Below are 22,955 nucleotides of genomic sequence, written 5' to 3'. Positions count from 1 at the left end.
CACAGAAGAATGGAGATGTCTGACCCAATGGTTTTCTATGAAAATCTATCCCCTAAAAGAGAGAAGACAAAGAAGAGCAACATGGAGCCAAGTAGCAGGAGAGCAAAGGGATAAGTGCATCAGAAACGATCACAGTGTATGGAGTCACCAGGTGGCAATTCAATTAAAAAACACCCATTTCAGGGGCGCCTGGGTGGCACAGCAGTTAAGAGTCTGCCTTCGGCTCAGGGCGTGATCCCGGCGTTGTGGGATCGAGCCCCATGTCAGGCTCCTCTGTTATGAGCCTGCTTCTTCCTCTCCCTCTACCCCTGCTTATGTTCCTTCTCTCGCTGGCTGTCTCTATCTCTGTCAAATAAATAAATTAAATCTTTAAAAAAACAAAAAAAAANTCCTCTGCTATGAGGCCTGCTTCTTCCTCTCCCTCTCCCCCTGCTTATGTTCCCTCTCTCGCTGGCTGTCTCTATCTCTGTCAAATAAATAAATTAAATCTTTAAAAAAACAAAACAAAACAAAACAAAACACCCATTTCAACCAGGTATGAATTCATATGCATTAGCAGGAATTTGTTCTGTTTATAATAATCATGGGAAAGAAAGGGCTGGGGGGAGGAACACAAGCATAGCTTGTGCCAAAGAAACTGCTGGTTCTCCTTCATTGTTTGTACAAGTAGAAGTCTGGTTCTGCCAACATGTAGGTAGATGAGACCCAGGTTATGACACTTCTATATACACAAACAAACAAACAAACAAATAAAATACCCAGATACCTCATCCTCCAGGTAACAAAGGGAGCCTGAAAACTTATCCAGATCTCATTAGTTGGTCTCCAAATTGGGGTGCTTCCTTTACAACCTGGGTCCTAATGTACATTTATCCACATCTGTTGCTAGTACAAATTGAAAGACTAATATTTTTGATGTTGTGTGATAGGTATTTTAGATATATTAACTCATTTCATCTCCCTACAACCCTATTATGTGGGTAGCATTATCCAAGGTGACAGTGAATAGGCGGTAGAGCCAGAATTATGACCTGATTATTCTAAGGTTCATAGTCACTTCGGCAGAAGGTCCTGACTTGCAATCTGACACCTTTAAGGTCATTAGTAAAACCTAGTCCAGCAGTTTTTTAAATCGTGTTCCGCTGACCCCTCCATCAAAATCACTGGTGGTCTTTGTTAAAAACTCAGGTTCCCTGGCTCTAAGATGGAAGGAATAAAGCAGAGGGGTCGGTGTCAGGAATCTGTACTTTTAAAAAGCACCTCCAAGTGATTCTGTTGCAGGGCATTATGGACGCAGATGATTCTTATGCATGAGGACCACACGCAAGGGCCTCGGATATTATGGAAAGATGACAACATACCGCCCTGGCTGACTTCAGCCTAGCTTGGCATCCTCTAACCAAATCTGGTCGCAGAGCCGCCTCAGTCTGCAGCCGCAGTAGGAACTGAGCACGCGCAGTACTTAGCTCCCAATCGCTGGGCGGGGCTCCCTAAGGCCCCACCCCCTCGGTACCCGCCGGCGCCTGCGGTGGAGCTCTCCCTAAGTTACCTAATTCCGGCTTCTCCCGGCTGCGTCCAGAGCCCCGCCCCCGAGTCTGGGACCAATCAAATGCCAGGTTGCTGAAGCTCGTGGCCAATGCACAGGGCCGTCCTTCATTCCTCTCTGCAGTTTGAAACTGTCAGGTTGCTGCCAGGGTAGCCGCTGTACCGCTGTTCTGGCGGCGACGCTGCGAGGAGACGGGGCGGCAGGCTTCCGGGTTTGTGGAGAGCCGCGACGGTGGGTAGCGGCGCCACGGCGGGCCCCGAGCCCCCGACGGAGGCAGTGGGGTGTTGAAAGTACCTCGGCTCGAGTTTCTGCTCTCAGGACTCGTACACCACGGAGCCGGGGTCGTCTTCCACGAGACGTGGGCCGTGTGCTCTTCTGCGGGCCGACGAGGTGCAAACGTTTTCCCTCCAAGGCGTCCGGGAAGAGAGGGCGGGAGTGAGGGGTACTTGAAGTATAGCGATTACTGTCGCCATAGGTTCCGGCCATTTAAAACGTAAAGGGAAAAGTAACCATGGCTAACGCTTTTTAAAGTAAGAGTTTGATTGAAACATGGTGGACAAGAAGGTGGTCGAAGAGAACTTCTAGCCCTTTGCTTACTCACAACTGCTGTCCTCCTTTGCTTCAGTCCCTTACGTGGGACGGGGCTGGCGCATCCCTCTCCTTGCAGCTAAGGTGGGTGAAGAGCGCAGGGACGTCACCCTGCTGCCTGCTTGCACGTTAATTCACTCTTCCTGTCTCTTGGGGTTACATTTGAATTCCCGGACCCCTCTTTCTTTATCAGCCAGTTATTTACCAAGACGTAATTTGATTTCTCTGGCAATCGAGAAGTACCCAGAACTTCTTATCTCGTGGTTTCTGGTATCTTGGGTTAGAGAATATTGGAAATTTAGTGAACTGATTCACATCTGCCACCCATTAAAGCAAGCTTCATTTTTCCTCCTTTCTTTCTGAACCTAGAAACAGTAAGAAAATGCTACGGTTGTAAAGTTTCAAAGAAACCGTGGTATCTTGCTGGCATCAAAGCAGGGCAGATGGAAGACTTAACAGCATATTTTCCAAAAATACAGTAGTTGTTTTATGGCTGCAGTATCTATTCAGAGACTCTTTTTGAAGTCAGACCCAACTTTTCAGATTCTTTGTTTTTTGAATCATCAGCAGGAGCCCACCTCCACTCCTACTATCTACTCGGTATGCAAATACATCCTAAAAGAAGTGAATGAAAATAGAAATGAACCAGGTTACCAGGGTGGTGGATTCGATGTTCGGGAAGCATGCTGGGCATGTGTGTGCTTATTTTATCCTCCCTAATTGGCTTAACTAAAGACAGTCATGCTGTGATTTAGTTTACTTATCACGTGTGTACACAGTTATACTCATTGAATAAAGCTAAGTTTCCATGAACAAGTCCCAACATACGTTTCCATTCTAATATTGTACTTTTCCCTGTGTCTGCCCTTTCTACTTCAATTTCCTTATCTCATTTATTTTTCAGGCCACTGTGATTGAGACCTGTTTCATCTTCCACTGAAATTGTGTAGGTAAATGTCTGCAACTTCCTTACTGCCATATTCAGGAGACCCCAATTTTCATCTTTCTTTGGCATCTGACTCTAAACACTCCCTTCCCCAAGCTTTTATGATGCTTTTCTTTCTGATAATTCTACCATTCTGACTTCCTTTTCTGTCTTTGCTGGCTGTTCTCTTCCCCTTTAAATGTTGGTGTTTCTAGTTTTTAGTCTCTTCTCACTACGGTAGTAAGCCTTTAACTTTATTAGGGTTATAGTCTTCCCTGAACACATATTAGAAGCTAAGTATCCTCTTACTAGAAAAATACACATGTGCATTTATACTAAAAATATTGCATGTAATTTGGGTGTATGGACCTCAGAATAGGAACTCTTTCTCACACTCCTTTTCATATGTGATCTTATCCTCTCCCATTTTCAGTATTGCCCATTATGCTGATGATCCCTCAGACTTTCTCTCTAGCCTACCTCCAGGGCAGAGCTCCCTCATTGCTTAACTCCAGAAAGCACCATTCACACTGTAGCCATTGTGAATGGCAGTCTTTGGTGCACAGTATAATGGGTGTGGCCAGAGCCTACCTATCTGCAGCTTCACTTCAGTGCCTCACAGGTGCCGCACACCCAACTCATCTGATACTGAACCCATTGTCCTTCTCCCTAGCCTGCTTACCTTCCTACATTTCTTGCCTTAGAGAATGGCACTGTTACCCATCTCATTACCAAGCCAGAAATCTGGAAGTCGTCAACATTACAATACAAGCCTAATCATGTCATCACTTGTTTAAAACATTCCAATAACCTCTCTAAAGACCACATTTTTTTGACCTGACATAATCATGAACTTCCATGTTCTGGCTGCCCCTTATCTTGCCTGTTCCATCCTTAGCCAAGCCTTGCTCTGCACCCTTTGCTTCAGCCTTACAAACTACGTATGTTCCTGCCATACATGCCCATGCCTCTGTGTCTTTGCTTCTGCTGCTGTAAGGCCTAGCACATCCTTACATCTTTTATCTGTCTGTCAGGTCTCAGTACCCAGTTCACCTTCTCAGTGAAAACCTACTTTGGCTCCATTCATGTTTCTTCACCCTCATGGTCCCACCCCATGAAAAATAGCTACTCCTTCCTCCCTGCTTTGTACCTCTGTTGCTTTAGGGTCTGCTAGCATTTTTTGGTTAGTCATTTATATTCTGTATATGTCTGCCTGTGTCTACAGATTATAAAGTCCATGAGGACAGGACTTCCTCATCTTATGTTCCTTGCCATTGTCTTCCATGTAACTGGTGTTCACATAGTTTGAATAGTCACTATTTGTCCTTCATGGTTTTTTAAAGATTTATTTATTTTAGAGAGAGAACACAAGCGAGCAGGGGGAGTGGGAGAGGGAAAGGGAGAGAGAATCCCAAGGAGATGCCACACTGAGCATGGAACACGACATGGGGCTCATTCCCAGGACCCCAAGATCATGACCTGAGCCGAAATCAAGAGTCAGACGCTCAACTGACTGAGCCTCCCAGTCGCCCCACTACTTGTCCTTTAAATAATTTATGTGTTACTAAAAGTGCTTGTTTTATTTTTTTGGTTAAGACTTTCAGTAATTTTTCTATGGCATATAAGAATCTGTTTTTCTGTATAGTCTTGCTTTTCTTTAAATAATATTCCCAAATAGTTTCTCAAGCAAAGAATTTGCACAAATTGTTCATTCTCTCTTGGTTCAGTATCTTACAGGAAAACGTACAGCACACAGGTTGCCACACATTGTTCAAGAACATTGATCAGGGGGTGCCTGGGTGGCTCACTTGGTTAAGCGTCTGCCTTTGGCTCAGGTCATAATCCCAGAGTCCCGGGATCGAGCCCTCCACCCAGCTCCCTGCTTGGTGGGGAGTCTGCTTCTTGCTTTTCCCTCTCCCTCTGCTTCACCGCCCCCCCCCAACCTTGTACTCTCTCTCTTACTCACTCTGCCTCTCAAATAAATAAATAAAATCTTAAAAAAAAAAAGGAGGACATTGATCAAATCTATTATTCTCAACAGACCCCATTGTGGATGTGTCTGACAAGCTCCTGTTTCTGTCTAACCTTTCATATATTTGTGTCATCTCCTTGACTACATTAAAAACTCACTGATGTTGGGAATTGAGTCTTGTACTATTTTTTTCTTGCCTAGTTATTTTGTCTATGGGTTCTCAATATGCTGAGTGATTTTAACATTTCACAGGATTATTGTTTACAGGATAGGATGTGTGTATATATAAAAAACATGTTATTTTAGTTTAAATATCAAGCGTGTTTCTGTTGTTTCATAGTGTTTACATAGAATGTCATCAGATGAGGAAAAAGGCTCACTTCCCATCATACAGAATGACTCTGACCAGGGCAGTTCTGTGTCTTCAGATCTTCAGGTAGGAAGTCATGTCTAAATTTGTCGTGAGTTATTTATTTTATTTTATTTTATTTATTTTTTTTTTAAAGATTTTATTTATTTATTTGACAGAGATAGAGACAGCCAGCGAGAGAGGGAACACGCAGGGGGAGTGGGAGAGGAAGAAGCAGGCTCATAGCAGAGGAGCCTGATGTGGGGGCTCGATCCCATAACGCCGGGATCACGCCCTGAGCTGAAGGCAGACGCTTAACCGCTGTGCCACCCAGGCGCCCCGAGTTATTTATTTTAAACAGCACAATAAGAGAACCTGGAAATCTCAAGAAATGTGTTTTTTTTTTCCTTGAGTTTTTCTCATTATTGCTATCTCTTCTGAATGCTGTTTCACTTTAATGCAAATTGGTACAATATCAAACCACCCAGAGTTCTGCGGACCTAGATTCCCTTGTGTCCTACTCTAGGTTCTAATCCCTGTTGCTACAACGTTCAGCACATTCTGCTGCCCAGGACCTGGACAGTGACAGATAAATGGTGTGGTTTTTACATGAACTGTTTTAAATTGCTTTTTATTTCTAAGTGTTTTATTATCAGAAATATGGATTCAGATTTCTAGAATAGCTTTTAAATGAGAGTCTGATATGGTATATCTTGAGTTTTATAGTCATATCACTTACGAGGGGAAAAGCTGGACATTATGTTTATGCCTAAATAGAGTAAGTTGTTTTTGACACTGTAATATGAGAAAAGTTTTAGGAAGATATTTTATGAAATATGTGTGTTCCTTTAATTGAAATTACAGATTTAGAAACTGGTAAGCTGTTGAAAAAATACCTGTGACTATTTACTAGGATAAAAGTAGTCTAGAATTGTGACATAAATGTTTCATCCTTGCCTTCCCTTTGGATGTACTTCTACCGAGCGCTGTCTTTTAAGGTAACAGTGATTTCCTGCACTTTTTTATCTCTGACTTTTCCAAACTTCCTTCAGGAGAGAACTGATTAACTCATTTATACTTGTGATATTGCGATTTATAATAAGAAATATATTTTGGTCTTCATGCCTGTTTTTTGGACACAGTTTCAAAAACCTTTGAAATTTCCTAAGTAGTGAGTGTGATAAATGTGTTTGTTATGCTAATGAGGTGATTTTTGGACCCCACCTAAGGATAGAGGCTGGTTGCTGAGGAGCCCACCACATGTTTAGAGGGTTGGAACTTCTAGTGCCACCCACCCTGAGCTCCAGGAAGGGGAGAGAAGCCGGAGATTGAGTTCAGCCACACAATAGCCAGTGTGTAATGAAGCCTCCATAAAAACCCAATGGAAGAGGGTTCAAAGAGCTTCCAGCTTGGTGAATGTTTGAGGTGCTGGGTGACTGGCTTTCTAGGAGAGGGCATGGAAGCTCTGCCCCTCTTCCCCATACCTTGTCCTGTGTCTCTTCCATGTGGCTCTTCTGAGTTATAGCCTTCTATTATAAACTGGTAATCTAGTAAGTAAATGTTCCTCTGAGTTCTGTCAGCTGCTCTAGCAAATTAAAGCTGGGGAGGGGGAATCTTTGGAAGCTCCAGTGTGTAGCTTGTTGGTCCTAAGCTCAGGTAATAACTTGGACTTGCTACTGGTATCTGAGGTTTGGACTGGGGGAGGTGAAGTCTTATGGGACTGAGCCCTTACTCTGTGGAATCTGATGCTATCTGCAGTAGCTAATGTCAGAATTGAATTATAGGACCCTCAGCTAGTGACTGACAATAGCTTGTTGCTGGTGGGAAAAAAACCCACACGTTATGATTGTTGGGTTCAGAACGCTTTAAAAAATGTAAACACCTCGTAATTAAATTGTCATTTTGTCAGGAGACAAAGCTTTACATCAAAAGAATAAATTTCCAGAGTAGAATTTGAGAGAAACATGCCAAAAATAATTTTGTGTTACTGGTTACTGGCTTAGAATGTCAGCCCAACTGAGATTCTGTTTCTTAGTAACTGTCAGCTTACAACCCTATTGGTTCTCGATGACAGTTGAAAAACAGCCTGTATTTCCATTACTGGAACCATTTCAAAATATAAATACCAAAAATGATGTTAAAAATAACATAAAATAACTATATGCTTTTACATATATAGCAAATACGTAAAACTAAACATTTAATTCTAACGCCTCTTATAAATCAGTAATCCTTCTAAGGGAGTTTTCCTCACTGTCTCAGTTATGTGAATGATTCATAAAACTATCACTGATAAATGCTGAGGGATGGGCAGCATCCCTGGTACTTACTGACTGATAACATCCTCTAAACACAACTCCACATTGTCAGCCAGTTGCCCTGACCTTATGTGGTATGTATGGGTTCAGCCATAGTTCAGGGTCACACCAGTCCAACTGTAGTTGGTGGGGAGCAAAATTACAAGTTTTGGTTGTTACTTTAGGATTCTTATTTACCTTAAGACAGGTTATTTTTGACAAGTAAGAATGACAATATTATTTATTTTGATCCTTAAATAAAAAATAGCCCATTTGGCCCATATCTACATATATGAAACTAAAATAGTTATTTAAATAACTGATATTTTAATCTTACCTAAGATAAGTTTATATACATATATAAAATACTGTTAATATATACCTACTTACCTCTCCCTTAAGTCATAGTGATTTTTGTGGGAGCTTTGAAATACATGTTTGGTTCTTTTTTTTTTTTTTCCTTTTCTGATCCAGAACAAAGGACATATTAGGGAAGCAACAAGTTAAACTCACTGACTTCTACTTCCCCTCCCTTTATAGGCTGGAAGTTATAATAAACTAACTCTGATTGAGCAAAACTGATTTGGCTAAATCTAGTTAAAATTGCCACCAATTAAAAAGTTAATTGACCTCAAAATACAAATGTAGGATAGCCACTGTATTAGTTTGCTTGGGCTGTCATAACAAAACGCCATAGACTGGGTGGCTAAAACAACAGAAATTTATTTTCTCGTAGTTCTGAATGCTGGATGTGCCAAAGCAAGGTCTGGCAGGGTCCATTTCTGGTATGCTCTCTCTTCTTGGCCAACAGACGACTGCCTTCTCACTGAGTCCTCCACATGGCCATTCCTCAGTGCACGTGCATGGGCCAAGGGAGGATTCTCTGCCCTCTCTTCTTAGAAGGACACTAATCCTAACATATCAGCACCCCACCCTTATGACCTTATGTTTAGAGGCCCCATCTTCAAATATAACTGCTCTGGGGATTCAGGTTTCAATATACGAATTTGGGGAGGACACAGACATTCAGTCTGTAACAGCCACTTTTTATATGTTCTTAGCTAAAATCGAAAGTTTATTTTGGCTGTTTGGGAAGGATAATAGGGTGTTATTTTGGTTACTTTAATAGGAACCAGGTAAGATTTGCTTAAGTGAATTGCTGAAAAGCCTGAGCTGATAGGGTCGTGAGGTCCTCTGAGGACCCAGTCTCTTCTCTCCTGTTGCTCTGCCACGCCCTAGAGTGTTGACGAGGTTTGCGTCATCAGTGCTAGCTCACTACCACCTCTAACCCAGGCGAAGAGCTGAGTAGGAAGCAAGCAGCTTCCTTTCTAAGGACGTGACCTGAAGTTGTACACATCGTTTCCACCCAGATCCCATAGACCAGGTCTCTTGGCCATATCTGGAGAAAGGGAGGTTGAGAAATGTTGCTGGGTGGCCATTTGTCCAGGTCAAACCCTGAGGTTTTAGCAACTTAAAGGAATAAAGGGAAAATGGATGCCGCTGGACTGTTAGCCTTCTCTATGGTAGGGAGTTACTGAACTTGAAATTTTATATATTTTGTTAGGACTGACTCATTCAGGTTTATAGAAACCAGTAGATTATCTTGTGTATGGCTTCAATTTATCAAACTATTTGGGTATTTTCTTTTACTGTAATAAATGGGAAACTGATGCGATTCAGGAAATGTATTTTTAAAATTTAAGACTATTTAAATCTATTTAAAGAATTATAGTTCTTTTGTCAGCATAAAAATTAAATGTATCTGTGATATTCTAAATTACTTTAATAAGAGCCTCCTGCCTCAGTGATAAGGATCATGTGAAATATGAAATACTCTTATTTTCTGTCAGGAAATGTAAGGTTAAAACTCAGACATGTGTTTATTAATATAAAGGGGACATCTCTAACAAAGGAGTTGACCATACCAATACGAAGGGGATTCTTTTTAAAGATTTACTTATTTATTTTAGAGAGTTGGGGGAGGGGCATAGGGCGAGGGAAAGAGAATTTCAAACAAACACTACACTGAGGGGGAACCCCACACAAAGCTTGATCTCATTACCCCGAGATCATGATCTGAGCCAAAAGCAAGAGTTGGATGCTTAACCAGCTGAGCCACCCAAGCGCTCCAAATTCTGATGACTGAGTTTTCTTTCTAATGATTGTCCCATGGGAGTATCTGTTTCTCTTCTGCTATTAGCCTTGACATGTAAAAAGCTATGTTTGCTATGACTAACATTTACTGTATATAAGTAATCTATGTTAAATATGCGAATCAAGGCTGAAACTAAAACGAAGCCACTTCTTTACATTTAATTACCCTAAAGACTAGCGGTTTTCAAACATCTACCACTATAAACCCTCTTTTCGAACAATTTTACTTCAAATTCCAATAGGAAAAGGTTAAAGCAGAAATATAAATATATAGATTTATGTTATAAATGCCAATTTGTGACATTTCTCACAGAGTCAGCAAAAACAATGAAGCTGCCTTTATAAATGCACATTTTACATTGGTGGATAAGAGAAGACCAGCATAGTTTGATAAGCCTAAGTGACCTTTTGGCTTCTATATTTTATTTGGGCTACATAAGAGCAAGAAAATTGTAATTCTACTTAAGTAGTTGAAATGGTAGTGTTGTTTTTTTTTTTAAAGATTTTATTTATTTATTTAACACAGATAGAGACAGCCAGCGAGAGAGGGAACACAAGCAGGGGGAGTGGGAGAGGAAGAAGCAGGCTCATAGCGGAGGAGCCTGATGTGGGGCTTGATCCCATAACGCCGGGATCACGCCCTGAGCCGAAGGCAGGTGCTTAACCGCTGTGCCACCCAGGCACCCCTTGAAATGGTAGCTTTTTTGTTTTGTTTTGGGTTTTTGAGTATAGTTGGCGCACAGTGTTACCTTAGTTTCAGGTGTACAACATAGTGATTCAGTTGCTCTATGCATTATGAAAAACTGGTAGCTTTTTAAAAGCGTATCTCATCTTCAAATAAACTGATCCAAAGTATACAGAAAGACTGATAGAAAATTTTTGATTCAATGTTGAATCGCCAATAAAATCTGTCACTTCTTCAAACTTTATATAATAAATATAAAAATCGCAGAAGCACCCAGAAGACTCAAACTTGGAATAAGTGCTAAAACTCTTTTGTATTATGATAAGCATGTAACACAGTCCCAGGTCATTTGGTACGGCACAGCTCATCACTCTCATAAGGAGGGACTGGCGCCCTCAGAAGTGCTGGAGTATGAGTGGTTGAAATTGATGTGGCCACAGGAGTTACAGTTGTGCGGTCACCTGTACAGGTTACCATGAGCATGTGTGTACAGCCGTGAATTCAAAATAAAAAATAAACTTCTGCAGAGCTACAGCCATTCTAATCCATGACACGTTTATAAGACTTTGACATGTTACATCGATGGGAGAGGCAGCTTTATCCCAACCAACATAAAAATTTAAGTACATGTAGTTTTGGGCCTGTTAAAACTTGGGCCTGATATATCTGTTGGTGCATGCTCCTTCTATTACTGTTTGTAAAAGAGCTAAATAGCTTAAAAAATGACATTTGAAGAAAATATCATAGATCCCCTGAAACACCTTCTAGGAAACTAGTTTGAAAATCTTTGGTATTGACTACTGACCCGGTATACAAGGTGGTTCCAACGACAGAACTCTGAGTGCAGTTATGTCTGTTCCTTTGAGAAACACCAAGACACTTATTTCAGTTAGCTGTGATATAATCATGGCTGGAAACTTGGGTGTGGTGGGCAGTTAGTTAATCTATGAATATTCTTATTCATAGAAAACCATAGGGAAAAGTAAGGATTGCTAATTTTCAGATACTTATACCATATCATAATGGTTTTATTAAAGATAATTCTTTCCTTGATTTAGATAGAATTCACTTAATTCCCTTCAGCAGGTATTGACTATGACCCTTCAAAAAGGTAGTTTTGAGCATTGGTTATCTTCAATGAATCCAAATAATAAGACTGTTATGACTAATGAGATGGTAGTTCTCTATCTGAACTTAAATTCTTACGGAGAAAAATTAACACAAGATAATCCTTTAGAATAATAACATTTAACATTCTTGAAAACCTTCCCCCCCAATTTTTTTAATGCAAAGATATTCTCTGGGTCCGTGCATAAGACTCTTAGAAATGACATTGGGGAAGGTGTGTGTTGTAATGAGCACTGGGTATTACTATATAAGACTGATGACTACAGACCTGTGCCCCTGAAACAAGTAATACATTGTGTGTTAATTAATTGAGTTTAAATTTAAAACATTCTTAAAAAGACTCTTAGAAATGACTCTTTTTAGTAGGAATATTTGTTACATCATTACCAATCCCCTGTGAATAGAGACTAAATTCCAGTATATTTTTCACTTCACAGATACCATTTTCTGATTTGGCTAAAAAAATAGCTAAGTATCTATGTTAGGAAATTACAGTTTTTTTAAACCTGAGGAATATTCCTGTAAGGTCTACGCTTTATAACCTCTATTTTTTTTTTAATCACTCCCCTCTCATGTGGCACGAAGGCGCCAGCAGGTAGAGTGGAACAGCTTTGCATTCATGTTTTCTTTTTATCTTCAGTAATTGTTCTCTTCATATTTCCCTTATACTCTTTCCATGCTGTGAAAAGAGACTCAGGGTTGTTGCTAAGTGGCTGTTGGATCATGGCTGTTGGTAAGCAGAGTCAACACTCCTTTTAATGTCTAGACTGTCCTATTGTGGCGTCTTTGGGAGCAACATTTTCAGACTAAGTTTCAGAAAAGGAGAAGTGGCTAATCCTGTCTCCCCACCTGCAAGTAGCTGCCAACTGAGGGAGGGCTCTTCTGCCTCGGAGCTGCTGACTGGTTTCAGGCCGCTACTCTAGGTAACCTTTGTGTCCGCCTTGCTAAATTGACTTGCTGAAGCAATCTGTGGACTAAAGTACTATCGCTGGAAGAACTTCGGGTTAGTTAATCTGTTGGATTTGTTTTGTTTTTAAGAACGTACACATTCCTTATGACCTAGGAATACTATTTTGAGAACTGAAGTAGAGAACATCTTCAGTTGGGCCTTCATTGTTCTTTGCCTGAATGTCCATTGTGACTGGTTATAATACATTCTTTGTTATTGGCTTCTCATAGGAAGAGTATGAAGAACTGCTTCGTTATGCTATCGTGACTCCAAACATTGAATCAGGTGCTTCACAGCCATGTCATTCTAAGGGAGAAGTGGTACCAGATGTGAAGGTTCCTACTATAATTGATGATATTCTTCATAACCAAGGTTATGTATATTTTTAAAGAAATTTCTTAATTTGTTATTGAGCTCATGAATGCTATTGACGTAGGATTGCAAAAATACTTCTCCAGTGATTCTTCTCAGTCAGTCCTGTGTATCACTATCGTCTGGGGAAACTTTTTCCATTTTAATATGTTACTCTTGGTTCTTATGTGAAAGCTGGATTTTTATATGAACTTTGACTATTCCTTTTATGAAAGTTAAAGTAACTTTTATAAAGTTAAAGTAACACGGTAGCCATTGTATGTCTCTCAGTGAAGTATACTGCATCTCACCTTGTTCCAGTCGGTTCTATACCAGGATTATCTTGGAAACTAAATGCCCAAGACCCCAAATTAAATATGGTCCATAGGTTGCCCTCAGAACCTTTTAAGTTTATGAACCATTGCTAGGACTTTCTTGGCAGTATTTCTATGAGTATGGAAGACTATTTGGATTATCGCCACAAAGGTGAACCCATTTTGGGCTATGTCAGTGACAGAATTGAAAGATACCTGCCAGGAGGTATATTGATAGATGAATGAAAGGTGGAAAAGGGAAGATAAAGCTCCTTTCACCTATCCATTCCTTGTTCAGTAAAGTACAAGATCCCAGACAGCTCACTCTAAGTAAATATTCCTTAAAAGGGCACAGAGAGCCCTCCTAAGATGGCCCTGGCAATGGGCAGTTACCAACAATAGGCATAACTCAAGGATCTTTCCTTAAAGGCACATGACACAGCCTCCTCAAAGTCAGCGGGCTCCTGGGTTTCTGGGAAGTTACAGCCCTGGTATTTGGTTCCTCTCCCTCTGTAGACATGGAGTTTTCATTGCTCTACAGTCTTCAGCCTACTGCACTGCGTCATCAAATAGGGCCAGAACCTACCACTGAAACCAAATTTTAATGGATTTCAAGAGATAGGGCCTTGGGATTTATTCATTCTGTGTCAGTGATCTTGATCATGTTTTGATTACACTGGGTACCCTAACCTGTAGTTCCTACTGAACAAACCCAAAGTGCTGCATACTGTCTTATAAAATATGTAAATAGTCAATCCATGTGTTCGCCATCTGTGCCTCTACCCTTTCGGTGGTCACCAAAAGCTTGTTTCCTTTTCCTCTGGCTGCAGTACTACTGTGCCATTGTTCCCAGTGATACAGTATGGGATTCCTTTCCTTGCCCCAACTCTCCATCCTTTCAAGGTCATCACTTGGGATTTAAGACCCCTGTTCTTTTCTAGCATGCAAGATAGTATTTATTCATTAATACTCTGCCTTTTTCACAAACGGTTTGAGATCTAAGCATACAACACGCCGTGAATTTAGATATCCCGATTCACATGTAGACTTGGTTAGAATTTATAAATTTATCATCCCATTTTCTCCTCTTGGTATTGCTGTTGCTTGGTATAAGCAGGGTATGTGGAAGTTGGCAAAGTATATATAAGCCATATATATATATATATATATATATATATACACACACACACACACAGCCATTCTTGTGAAGCTTTCCCGTTTTTTTTTTTCACCATGTATTGCCTGAGGGTTCCTAAGGGAGAAGTGAGGCAGTCCCTGTTCTGGGGCAACTGCTGATGCTTTAGTTTGATTGCAGCTAGTGGAAAGCAGCAGGCCCCTGGAAATATCCGGTGTTGTAAGATAGTATAGCTTCTTCTAAGTTCTAATGTCATTCATCTACTTAGTCTCTTAGTGCAAATTGAATGCTATAGTAGGCTGAATTCTCTTTCATCTATATTTGGTGGGTAAAGTTGAGCTTACTAATGATACAGTAAGACATTTTCTAGTCTCAGATTTTTTCTTTCTTCTTGTTCTTTGTCTTAGTGTTCCTCTTTCCCTGGCATGTTGTATTTTGCTTCTTCTAAAATCTTAGCTACTGTTACCTTCTTAAATTAGGTATGTGCGATTAGGCATTTAATATGAGTGGTTTGGCCTAATAAAGAGATTTTTTTTTTAATTTTCTTTTCAGCAGCAAATAGCTCTGTAGTAAGAGAAACAAGGATGGAAGTTGGAAAAGGATGTGATTTAAATATTTCAAGTCATTCAAAGACAGATGGTATGACTTTTTCTTAGCTTGTTTTTATTAATATACAACATTGTGTGGTTTGGTGAATATTATTTGTGTTGTAAGAGGAATAATTTCAGCATATTATTTATTGTCAGGAGTTTTAAATGTTGCTGTTGCTAATTTATTAACTAATACTATTTAAAATAATTTCATGAAATTCCGAAATAGTGCAATTAAGACAGGTTAATGTATTACAGTATGTGGCATCCTTTCTTTAAAACTGCTAGGTTAGAGGGCAAATACTTTAAAAGAATTAATGGCATATCAGAGAGTTTGGCCAATTTAAATGTTTTCATGAACCAGTGCATTATTTCCCAACATTCAGGCATTTGTGTCTTCATACCATTTGTTCTATCATTTTGTGTTTTTTTTTAAGATATATTATTTTTAGCTTAAATTCATTAAAAAGAAAATTTATATGTGTCATTGCTGATTATAGCGTTAAACTAATAAATCCTTTTTATAAATAGAAAGCAATCGTAAAAATAAATGCAACTAAAACAAAATTATTAAGTTTTGATTGAATACTGCTGGTGGTGTTGTGTTCAACATGGGGTCTGCTTTTTCTTTGTTGAAAGCATAGAGGAGCAGATGTTACAGAGGTTATAAAAGCATACTAGCACCAGATTGAAACTTTTTCTTTGACACAGAATGTTTAAAATAATTAAAATAGAACACTTTCCTTGCCCTGTGACTCAATGTTAAATAATGTATGGGCCATTTAAGCCACCGCATAAGAAATGCCTCTATCCTTTATTTCCTGACTGGTAAATAAAAGCCTTGGGCAGTGTAATCCTTGGGGGACGTTTTAAGTTCTTCATTTATCTATTTTTTAAAAGGTGAATATATGTTTTAAAAAATAGAAAGCTGAGCCTCTTGCTTTACCCATGAGTGCAGATATTATCTGTGAAATCTAGTGAAAGAGAACATTCATGTACTTGGTCAGTCTGCTTTATTCTTTGGGCTCATTCTTCAGAATATGTAGGTAATGTCTCATAGTTGACTAGCCTGAACCATCTGTTGATGAATTTTTTATGTAAAAATATATATTAGGGAATGATTTTCCCTTTTGCAAAGAATTCTTGGTTTACTTTGAAGTAACAAGTTCTATAGTAGCTTTATCTTTGTTTGACTTATCTCATTCACTAAGGAAGACAGGGAGGCCTTTTAATCTTGGTTATTAGGACCCTTATAACAAAAGCAAGATATGTGAGAAATGATAATAAATAGTCTCTAAATCTAACAGGCACGTGTGATAAAATAGTAACCTTTTCTATGTTGTGCTTTTTAAAGGTAGATGCCAGTTCTCCTTCTGGCTCTGGCTTTCACCCCTACCTCCATCCGCCATCCTCCCACCACGTATATGAGCAGAGGGTGGGAATTACATATATATGGGTATACATATATAGATGTATATATTGTCACCTATATGTTGAAGGCCAACAGTGTGCCTTACAACTGATTGTCTGATAACACCAAACTTCTAGCCTCTTTCTTCTTAGAGAGTTGCATTTAAGTGGTGTTAAAACCCATACCAGTGTTTTACATAAAGTAATAATGATCTGTATACAACCACTGGGACCTTGGTTAGCTGCTTACCTTTCTGAACCTGTTTCCTCATCAGTAAAATGGAGATAATAATGCCTGTCTCTTAGGGCAGCATGTATTATGAGAACTCATCTTTACAACACTTTTATTACAGGAACATAGTGAGCACTTGGTAAATGTTGATATGATGATGCAGATGATAATACCTTCAGCTCAGGCTGGACCTGGATATATGAAGCATCCTTGATTGGGATAGAAGTTGTTTTGGGGGAGGGAGGGTAGGTGGCATCTCCTGCTGGTCAGTTCTGAATCAGTGACAGTACTGAAATTACAGTATTAATTTCAGCCTAAGTGCAGTTTAAGAGTAAGTATACTGAAAGGTCATTTCTCTGCATTTTGCGCTGCCTCCGTAGGCAACTGACACCTCACCCTCCATTAGAACTCCTTACATGTGGGTTTTCCATCCTCCAGCCTGACTACCACACCTTTCCCTCCTCTCCAGGGTCATCGCCAGTGTCGTCACCGAGGAAGCCCTCACACCCAGTCATGGATTTTTTCAGTTCTAACCTCTTAGGTGACTCTTCCTCACCGGCGTCTGTTTCTAGTCATGCAGACGTCCATGAAATCATTGTGAGCGATTTTCTTATTTCTGATGAAAACCTTCAGAAGATGGAAAATGTACTGGATCTTTGGAGTTCAGGGCTTAAGGTATTACACTTGTTCAATTATGTTTGTTTAGTATGTAGTGTAACATTTCTGCTCCTGATCCCATTATTTACTGTTTTCTTTGAATCAAAAGATTTTGTGAAAAGAATCTTCAGTTTCCTGAGAAGATCAGTCCATTGTTTTAAATCTGTACTTCTCAGTCTTTAATGTCCATATGAGGGGCGCCTGGGTGGCGCAGTCGTTAAGCGTCTGCCTTCAGCTCAGGGCGTGATCCCGGCGTTCTGGGATCGAGCCCCACATCAGGCTCCTCTCCTGGGAGCCTGCTTCTTCCTCTCCCACTCCCCCGCTTGTGTTCCTTCTCTCGCTGGCTGTCTCTGTCAATAAATAAATAAAATCTTTAATGTCCATATGAATCTTCTGGGGATCTTGTTAAGCTGCAGCTTGTCGTTCAGTTGGTCTTGACCAGGGCCCGAGATGATGCATTTCTAACAAGCTCCCAGGTGATTCTGCTAGTTCAGGACCCATACTTTGAAGAGCATACTTTTCAATAGTTGCTGAAACAGTGCTGCAGGTTCCACTGCATTTCTCAGATGTTTTTAAAAAGCTCAGCCTATGTGTGACAGAGACACCTATTGAACCCTTACCATATCATAGCTGTGACTACGGGAATTGTCTCCTTTCATATGAAACACAAGATCCAATTTTAGCAACGTATATTCATTTTATAACTGCTTTTAGCAACCACAGTGTGTAACTGCTAAGACTATACAAACCGATTATTTTAGTGATATTATTGGCCTCTAAATAGAACAAAGTATTACAGAAATGGCTTTTTTTTTTTTTTGCTTTTTAATATTATAACGGAGAAAATGACAGTTTTTCTGAAACATAGTTTGAGAGAACTGATTTCATATTCACAGTGAAATTACAGTCATGAGAGTTCTATGGCATTTATATTTCTCTATGATTTGGAACCATAAATTCTAGAAGTAATCTTTTAGTATAGTTGTTACCATTTTGCCCCTTGGAACAGGTTTCAGACTTCTAATCATGGTGCAAGTCCAGTGGACTAGCTACTGCCAGACATTTAATTTGTTCTATGTTCAGTTAATCATATTGTTACCCAGTTTTTTTGATAACATGATTATTTGGTATTTTTACTTATGCCAGTCAGTAGGGTAAAATGGGATCAGACGTAGCAATCTGTTGTAAGATGTCCTTTGTGATAAATGATTTGGGGGAAGAAAGCATCAGTCCCCATGGTTTCCACTATCCGCCTCTATCTAAATAACTCCCCAGTCCTATGGCTGAGCCTAGGTGCAACCCCCGCATTTCTGCTTTCCCTGATCCATCTTAATATGGACATTAAAGTCCTTGAATAAAGTATCTGTTTACCAGTGAAGGAGACCTGAAATTTTTATTAAAGAACAACAAGGTTTCATACAAAATAACTTAAAAGAGTAAAAAAAAATTCACTTCCCTAGTATGGCAAATGTGAACTGAACAGAGCTGTGACTGTTGAACTTGCAAACATTTTCATTAGTAGTTTTTATAAATAGCTCTTATGTTGATTGCTTGTTCTGATTATTTTTAATGTTTCTTAATTTCAGTGTAATTTTAAGCAGTGTTAAACTGCTTAATTGCTGGTGTACTTATTTTTCAGACAAACGTCATATCTGAACTAAGCAAATGGAGATTTAATTTTATTGACTGGCACCGAATGGAGATGAAAAAAGAGAAAGAAAAGCATGCAGCACACTTAAAACAACTGTGCAACCAGATCAACAGCTTGAAGGAGCTGCAAAAAGCCTATGAAGTTTCCATCGGGAGAAAAGATGAGGTCTTCACTTTTATATTTCTTTTTAAGTGAGATGCGGTAAAGATCTTGCTAGGTAATAAACACCAGGAACTGGTTATTTAGGCCATACAAGATACAAAGGGAAGATTGTTTCAGAAACTGGAAAAAAAAAAATAGATGCATAAAAATAAGATACATTCATCCTATTAAACATCCCAGGGTCATTCATTCGTCACCAACATCAGTGTGCTTGAAATTTTAAAAGTGCATGCTGTCGGAACACTAATTGTTTTCCCCAGTCTTTTTTCCCTAATTGCTCTTAAGAGAACATCATGGGAGCTAGCATTACCCACATGTTAAACCATGTTTTTAGGGGCCATTTTAAATATCTCACATTTTATTTGTGATATGTCTTTTTTCATTGATGAAGTCTTTCTCCTTTTATTATAGACATAGGGAGCATTTTTTTTTTTTTTTTTTTTTNGGGGGTTTTTTTTTTTTTTTTTTTTTTTTTAAGCGCGCAAACATCTGAGGGGTGGGAACGGCAGAGGGAGAAGGAGAGCAAGGAGGCCGACACAGGACTCGATCCCCGTGCTGGGATCATGACCTGAGCCAAAGGCAGACAGTTAACCAACTGAGCCACCCATGCGCCCTAAAATATATTAAATATATGTATTTTTTTTAATTTCAAAGTATCACACACAAAAGAGTGTACATGCCCCCAGTTTGAAAATGAATAAGATGAACAGCTGTGTGCCACCATAGAGCTCAAGAAATGGAATATTACTAATGTCTTAGCATGTGTGCCCTTTTCCACTTTTGAAAATTATTTAAAGAGCCAGAATAAATCTCTCTCAGTAAATATGCCCAATTTACTAAATCTTGCTTTAATATGGCCAGTTTCAAATATATATATTTCAGCTACTCAGTTCTTGTAAGAGAGAATATCATTTTAGGATTTAAAAGCCTTCATAGATTTTTTTTCCTAAAGAAGGAAAAACTGAAGAAGTACATTATAATATACCTATTGTTTGCTTTTATGAGTTTGTTAAATCCAGAAAATTCTTAGCAACTTCTCATCCAAGGTACCAAATGTATTTGGGGACCAGAAAGATATTTAAAACCTGGTCCCGCCCTCAAGTCTAGTGAACAAAGACTTTCTGTATACATAGCAAAATATTCAAATGTGTAGTTGTGTTTCTTGAATTAAATGTCAATGACCATATTAATTTTCATATACATAAACTTTTTTTGGTGATTACCAAGTACACATAATGAAGATTTTTCTTTCTTTTCTCTTTTGTGCCTCTTCATTCATTGATATGTAGTGCATTCATGTGGTCTTTTGGTCTGTTTAAAGAGAATAATGAGGTTAACTGGATGAATATACTGGTGATGCATAGGTATTGGGCATTTTATGATGTATGAGAAAGTCACTTCAATTACTGTTATTGTAACATCACAATTGGGTTAATTGCCGTTTACAGGTGATTTCTAGCTTGTCTCATGCCATAGGCAAGCAAAAGGAAAGGATAGAGTTGATGAGAACATTCTTCCACTGGCGAATTGGCCATGTTAAATCCAGACAGGATGTAAGTATAAAAACAAAATGGTAACTGACAGATATTAGACTCCTGAACTCAAAAGGGTTTAGGATCACATTTTAGAGTTATTGTTAAAGTCAAAGAAAGATTTGTTTTCTAATAAATCAAAATGAATTTATAATTTAGTGTTGCTCTTATTTCAAAGGATTTTGATATAGTTTGGGGAAAAAAATACCTCTTATATTTTATAGACCAATTGATCTGTCATTTCCTACTTCATAGTAAGTAAGGATCATACCTGACTTATAGATGCCCTCATGGAACCCCTTTAATAAATTTAATGTTAGATGTGATTATGTTGAAAAAGAATTTATAATCTTTAACATATCAATGCTTCTTATATTGTTTCTACTTCAGAAATGCCTGAATATATCCTCTTCATAAAGAGCCAGTACTATATTGATATATTATAAAATTGTGTGAATGTTTATTGTGTAGACTTGCCTTAGAGTGAGAATCGAAGAAAGCCATATCTGTATAGCTTTTTAGAAATTATCTTTAGTTTGTTTTAATTTAAACTTGAACATCTTTATTTTAATTAAATAAGAGCTGACTCAGTATAGCAGAGTAAATATAAACTAAGAATAATAAATTACTGTATCAGAAGTGGAANTCTATCTCTGTCAAATAAATAAATAAAATCTTTAAAAAAAAAATAAATAAATAAATAAATAAATAAATAAATTACTGTATCAGAAGTGGAGAAGTATGAGAATATGTGTATATCCCACAGGAAGACAGAGTACAGAGACTCAAGAGTATAGGGGATGGATGTGTGTGTGTGTTTTATTTGTTGCTCATGTGAGCCATGGCGTGATCTCTGTGCATTTACTTCTAAGACAGTAAACTTACAGAAAAGGTACTACTATCATGGAACAGGATTTCTCTTTAAAGGATACTTTCTAGTGCTTTTATTGTTTATTATTAATCTGAGTAGATTAATTCTACACTAATCATATTGAAAAGAGCTATTTACATGAGAAAGCCATATTTTGAAAGTTATTTATCAAGTGAAATAATGAGAATATATTATGTTTAAATGTTAGTTGAAATAGTTGAGACTGCCATCAGTTTTTGAATAGCTTTTTAAATTTAAGAAAATTGAAATTGGAACTACTTCATCAAAAGAATTTAAATTCATTGATAAAAGAAGACTGGCATATGCTTCTACCTGGATCTGTTTGGCACTGTGTATATATGGTGGCAAAGTGTGTGAATTCAATTAGCCTTGCTTGCGGTGGCGGCCACCAGGTCAAAGAGGAAGCAGTGACACCTGCAGNTAAGATTTTATTTATTTATTCGACAGAGATAGAGACAGCCAGCGAGAGAGGGAACACAAGCAGGGGGAGTGGGAGAGGAAGAAGCAGGCTCATAGCGGAGGAGCCTGATGTGGGGCTCGATCCCATAACGCCGGGATCACGCCCTGAGCCGAAGGCAGACGCTCAACCGCTGTGCCACCCAGGCGCCCCTGCCATCAGTTTTTGAATAGCTTTTTAAATTTAAGAAAATTGAAATTGGAACTACTTCATCAAAAGAATTTAAATTCATTGATAAAAGAAGACTGGCATATGCTTCTACCTGGATCTGTTTGGCACTGTGTATATATGGTGGCAAAGTGTGTGAATTCAATTAGCCTTGCTTGCGGTGGCGGCCACCAGGTCAAAGAGGAAGCAGTGACACCTGCAGCCACGGGCATCACCCTCTTGACCTTGCAGCCACTCTCTCTAGTTTGCCTAGGCTTGCTTTCAGCTAAAAGGTGCTGCAGATTCATAACTCCAATGGCAAGTTACTCGTTTCATTTGTTTTTGTTTTTTGTTTTTTCCTCCTAAATTCGATTGGTGGCATACAGCAATGATATAAAGATAGGATCTTAGGTTCTGAAATGAGGCAAGGTGGCTTCTCCCTTTCTACTTGTGTGACCTGGGCAGCTTACTTAACCTCTCTAAGCCTGTTCTCCTGTCTGCAGGAGGTATGATATAATTATATGATTACACAGGATTAGTTGATAACGTACATACACTGCTTACCACAGGGTTACATTATGTCTTTTAATATCACTACCAATATATTCACCAGTCACTGTGTTTTTGAGGTATATTACTTTCATTTAGGTCTATGAAGGTAAACTAGCTGACCAGTACTTCCAGAGAACTTTACTGAAGAAAGTCTGGAAAGGCTGGAGATCCATAGTACAGAAGCAGTGGAAAGATGTGGTAGAACGAGCTTGTCAAGCAAGAGCGGAAGAAGTTTGTGTCCAGATTTCAAATGATTATGAAACCAGAGTTGCTGTGGTAA

The 22,955-nt window shown here is 39.0% G+C and overlaps 1 protein-coding gene across 11 annotated transcripts in view; it reads left to right on the top strand.

The window, feature by feature from the left end:
• The first annotated feature begins 1,638 nt into the window (after positions 1-1,638).
• The window catches only part of POC5 (POC5 centriolar protein), a 38,810-nt gene continuing 17,493 nt past the window's right edge, over positions 1,639-22,955 (top strand). The window contains exons 1-10 of one of the 11 annotated variants that reach the window (XM_034656376.1): positions 1,652-1,936; positions 2,022-2,218; positions 3,039-3,080; positions 5,372-5,467; positions 12,824-12,965; positions 14,946-15,032; positions 17,095-17,300; positions 18,922-19,098; positions 20,544-20,648; positions 22,772-22,951. In XM_034656376.1, coding sequence (XP_034512267.1) covers positions 5,384-5,467; positions 12,824-12,965; positions 14,946-15,032; positions 17,095-17,300; positions 18,922-19,098; positions 20,544-20,648; positions 22,772-22,951 — 981 coding nt within the window. In that variant the 5' untranslated portion in view covers positions 1,652-1,936; positions 2,022-2,218; positions 3,039-3,080; positions 5,372-5,383. The other 10 variants (XM_034656373.1, XM_034656378.1, XM_034656380.1 and 7 more) reach the window with 10 other exon arrangements.

The sequence above is a fragment of the Ailuropoda melanoleuca genome, chromosome 3 (genome assembly GCF_002007445.2).
Source record: "Ailuropoda melanoleuca isolate Jingjing chromosome 3, ASM200744v2, whole genome shotgun sequence".
Taxonomy (NCBI): Eukaryota; Metazoa; Chordata; class Mammalia; order Carnivora; family Ursidae; genus Ailuropoda; species Ailuropoda melanoleuca.
The sequence above is the reverse complement of the archived record's forward strand: the minus strand, read 5'-3'. Positions and strand labels throughout refer to the sequence as shown.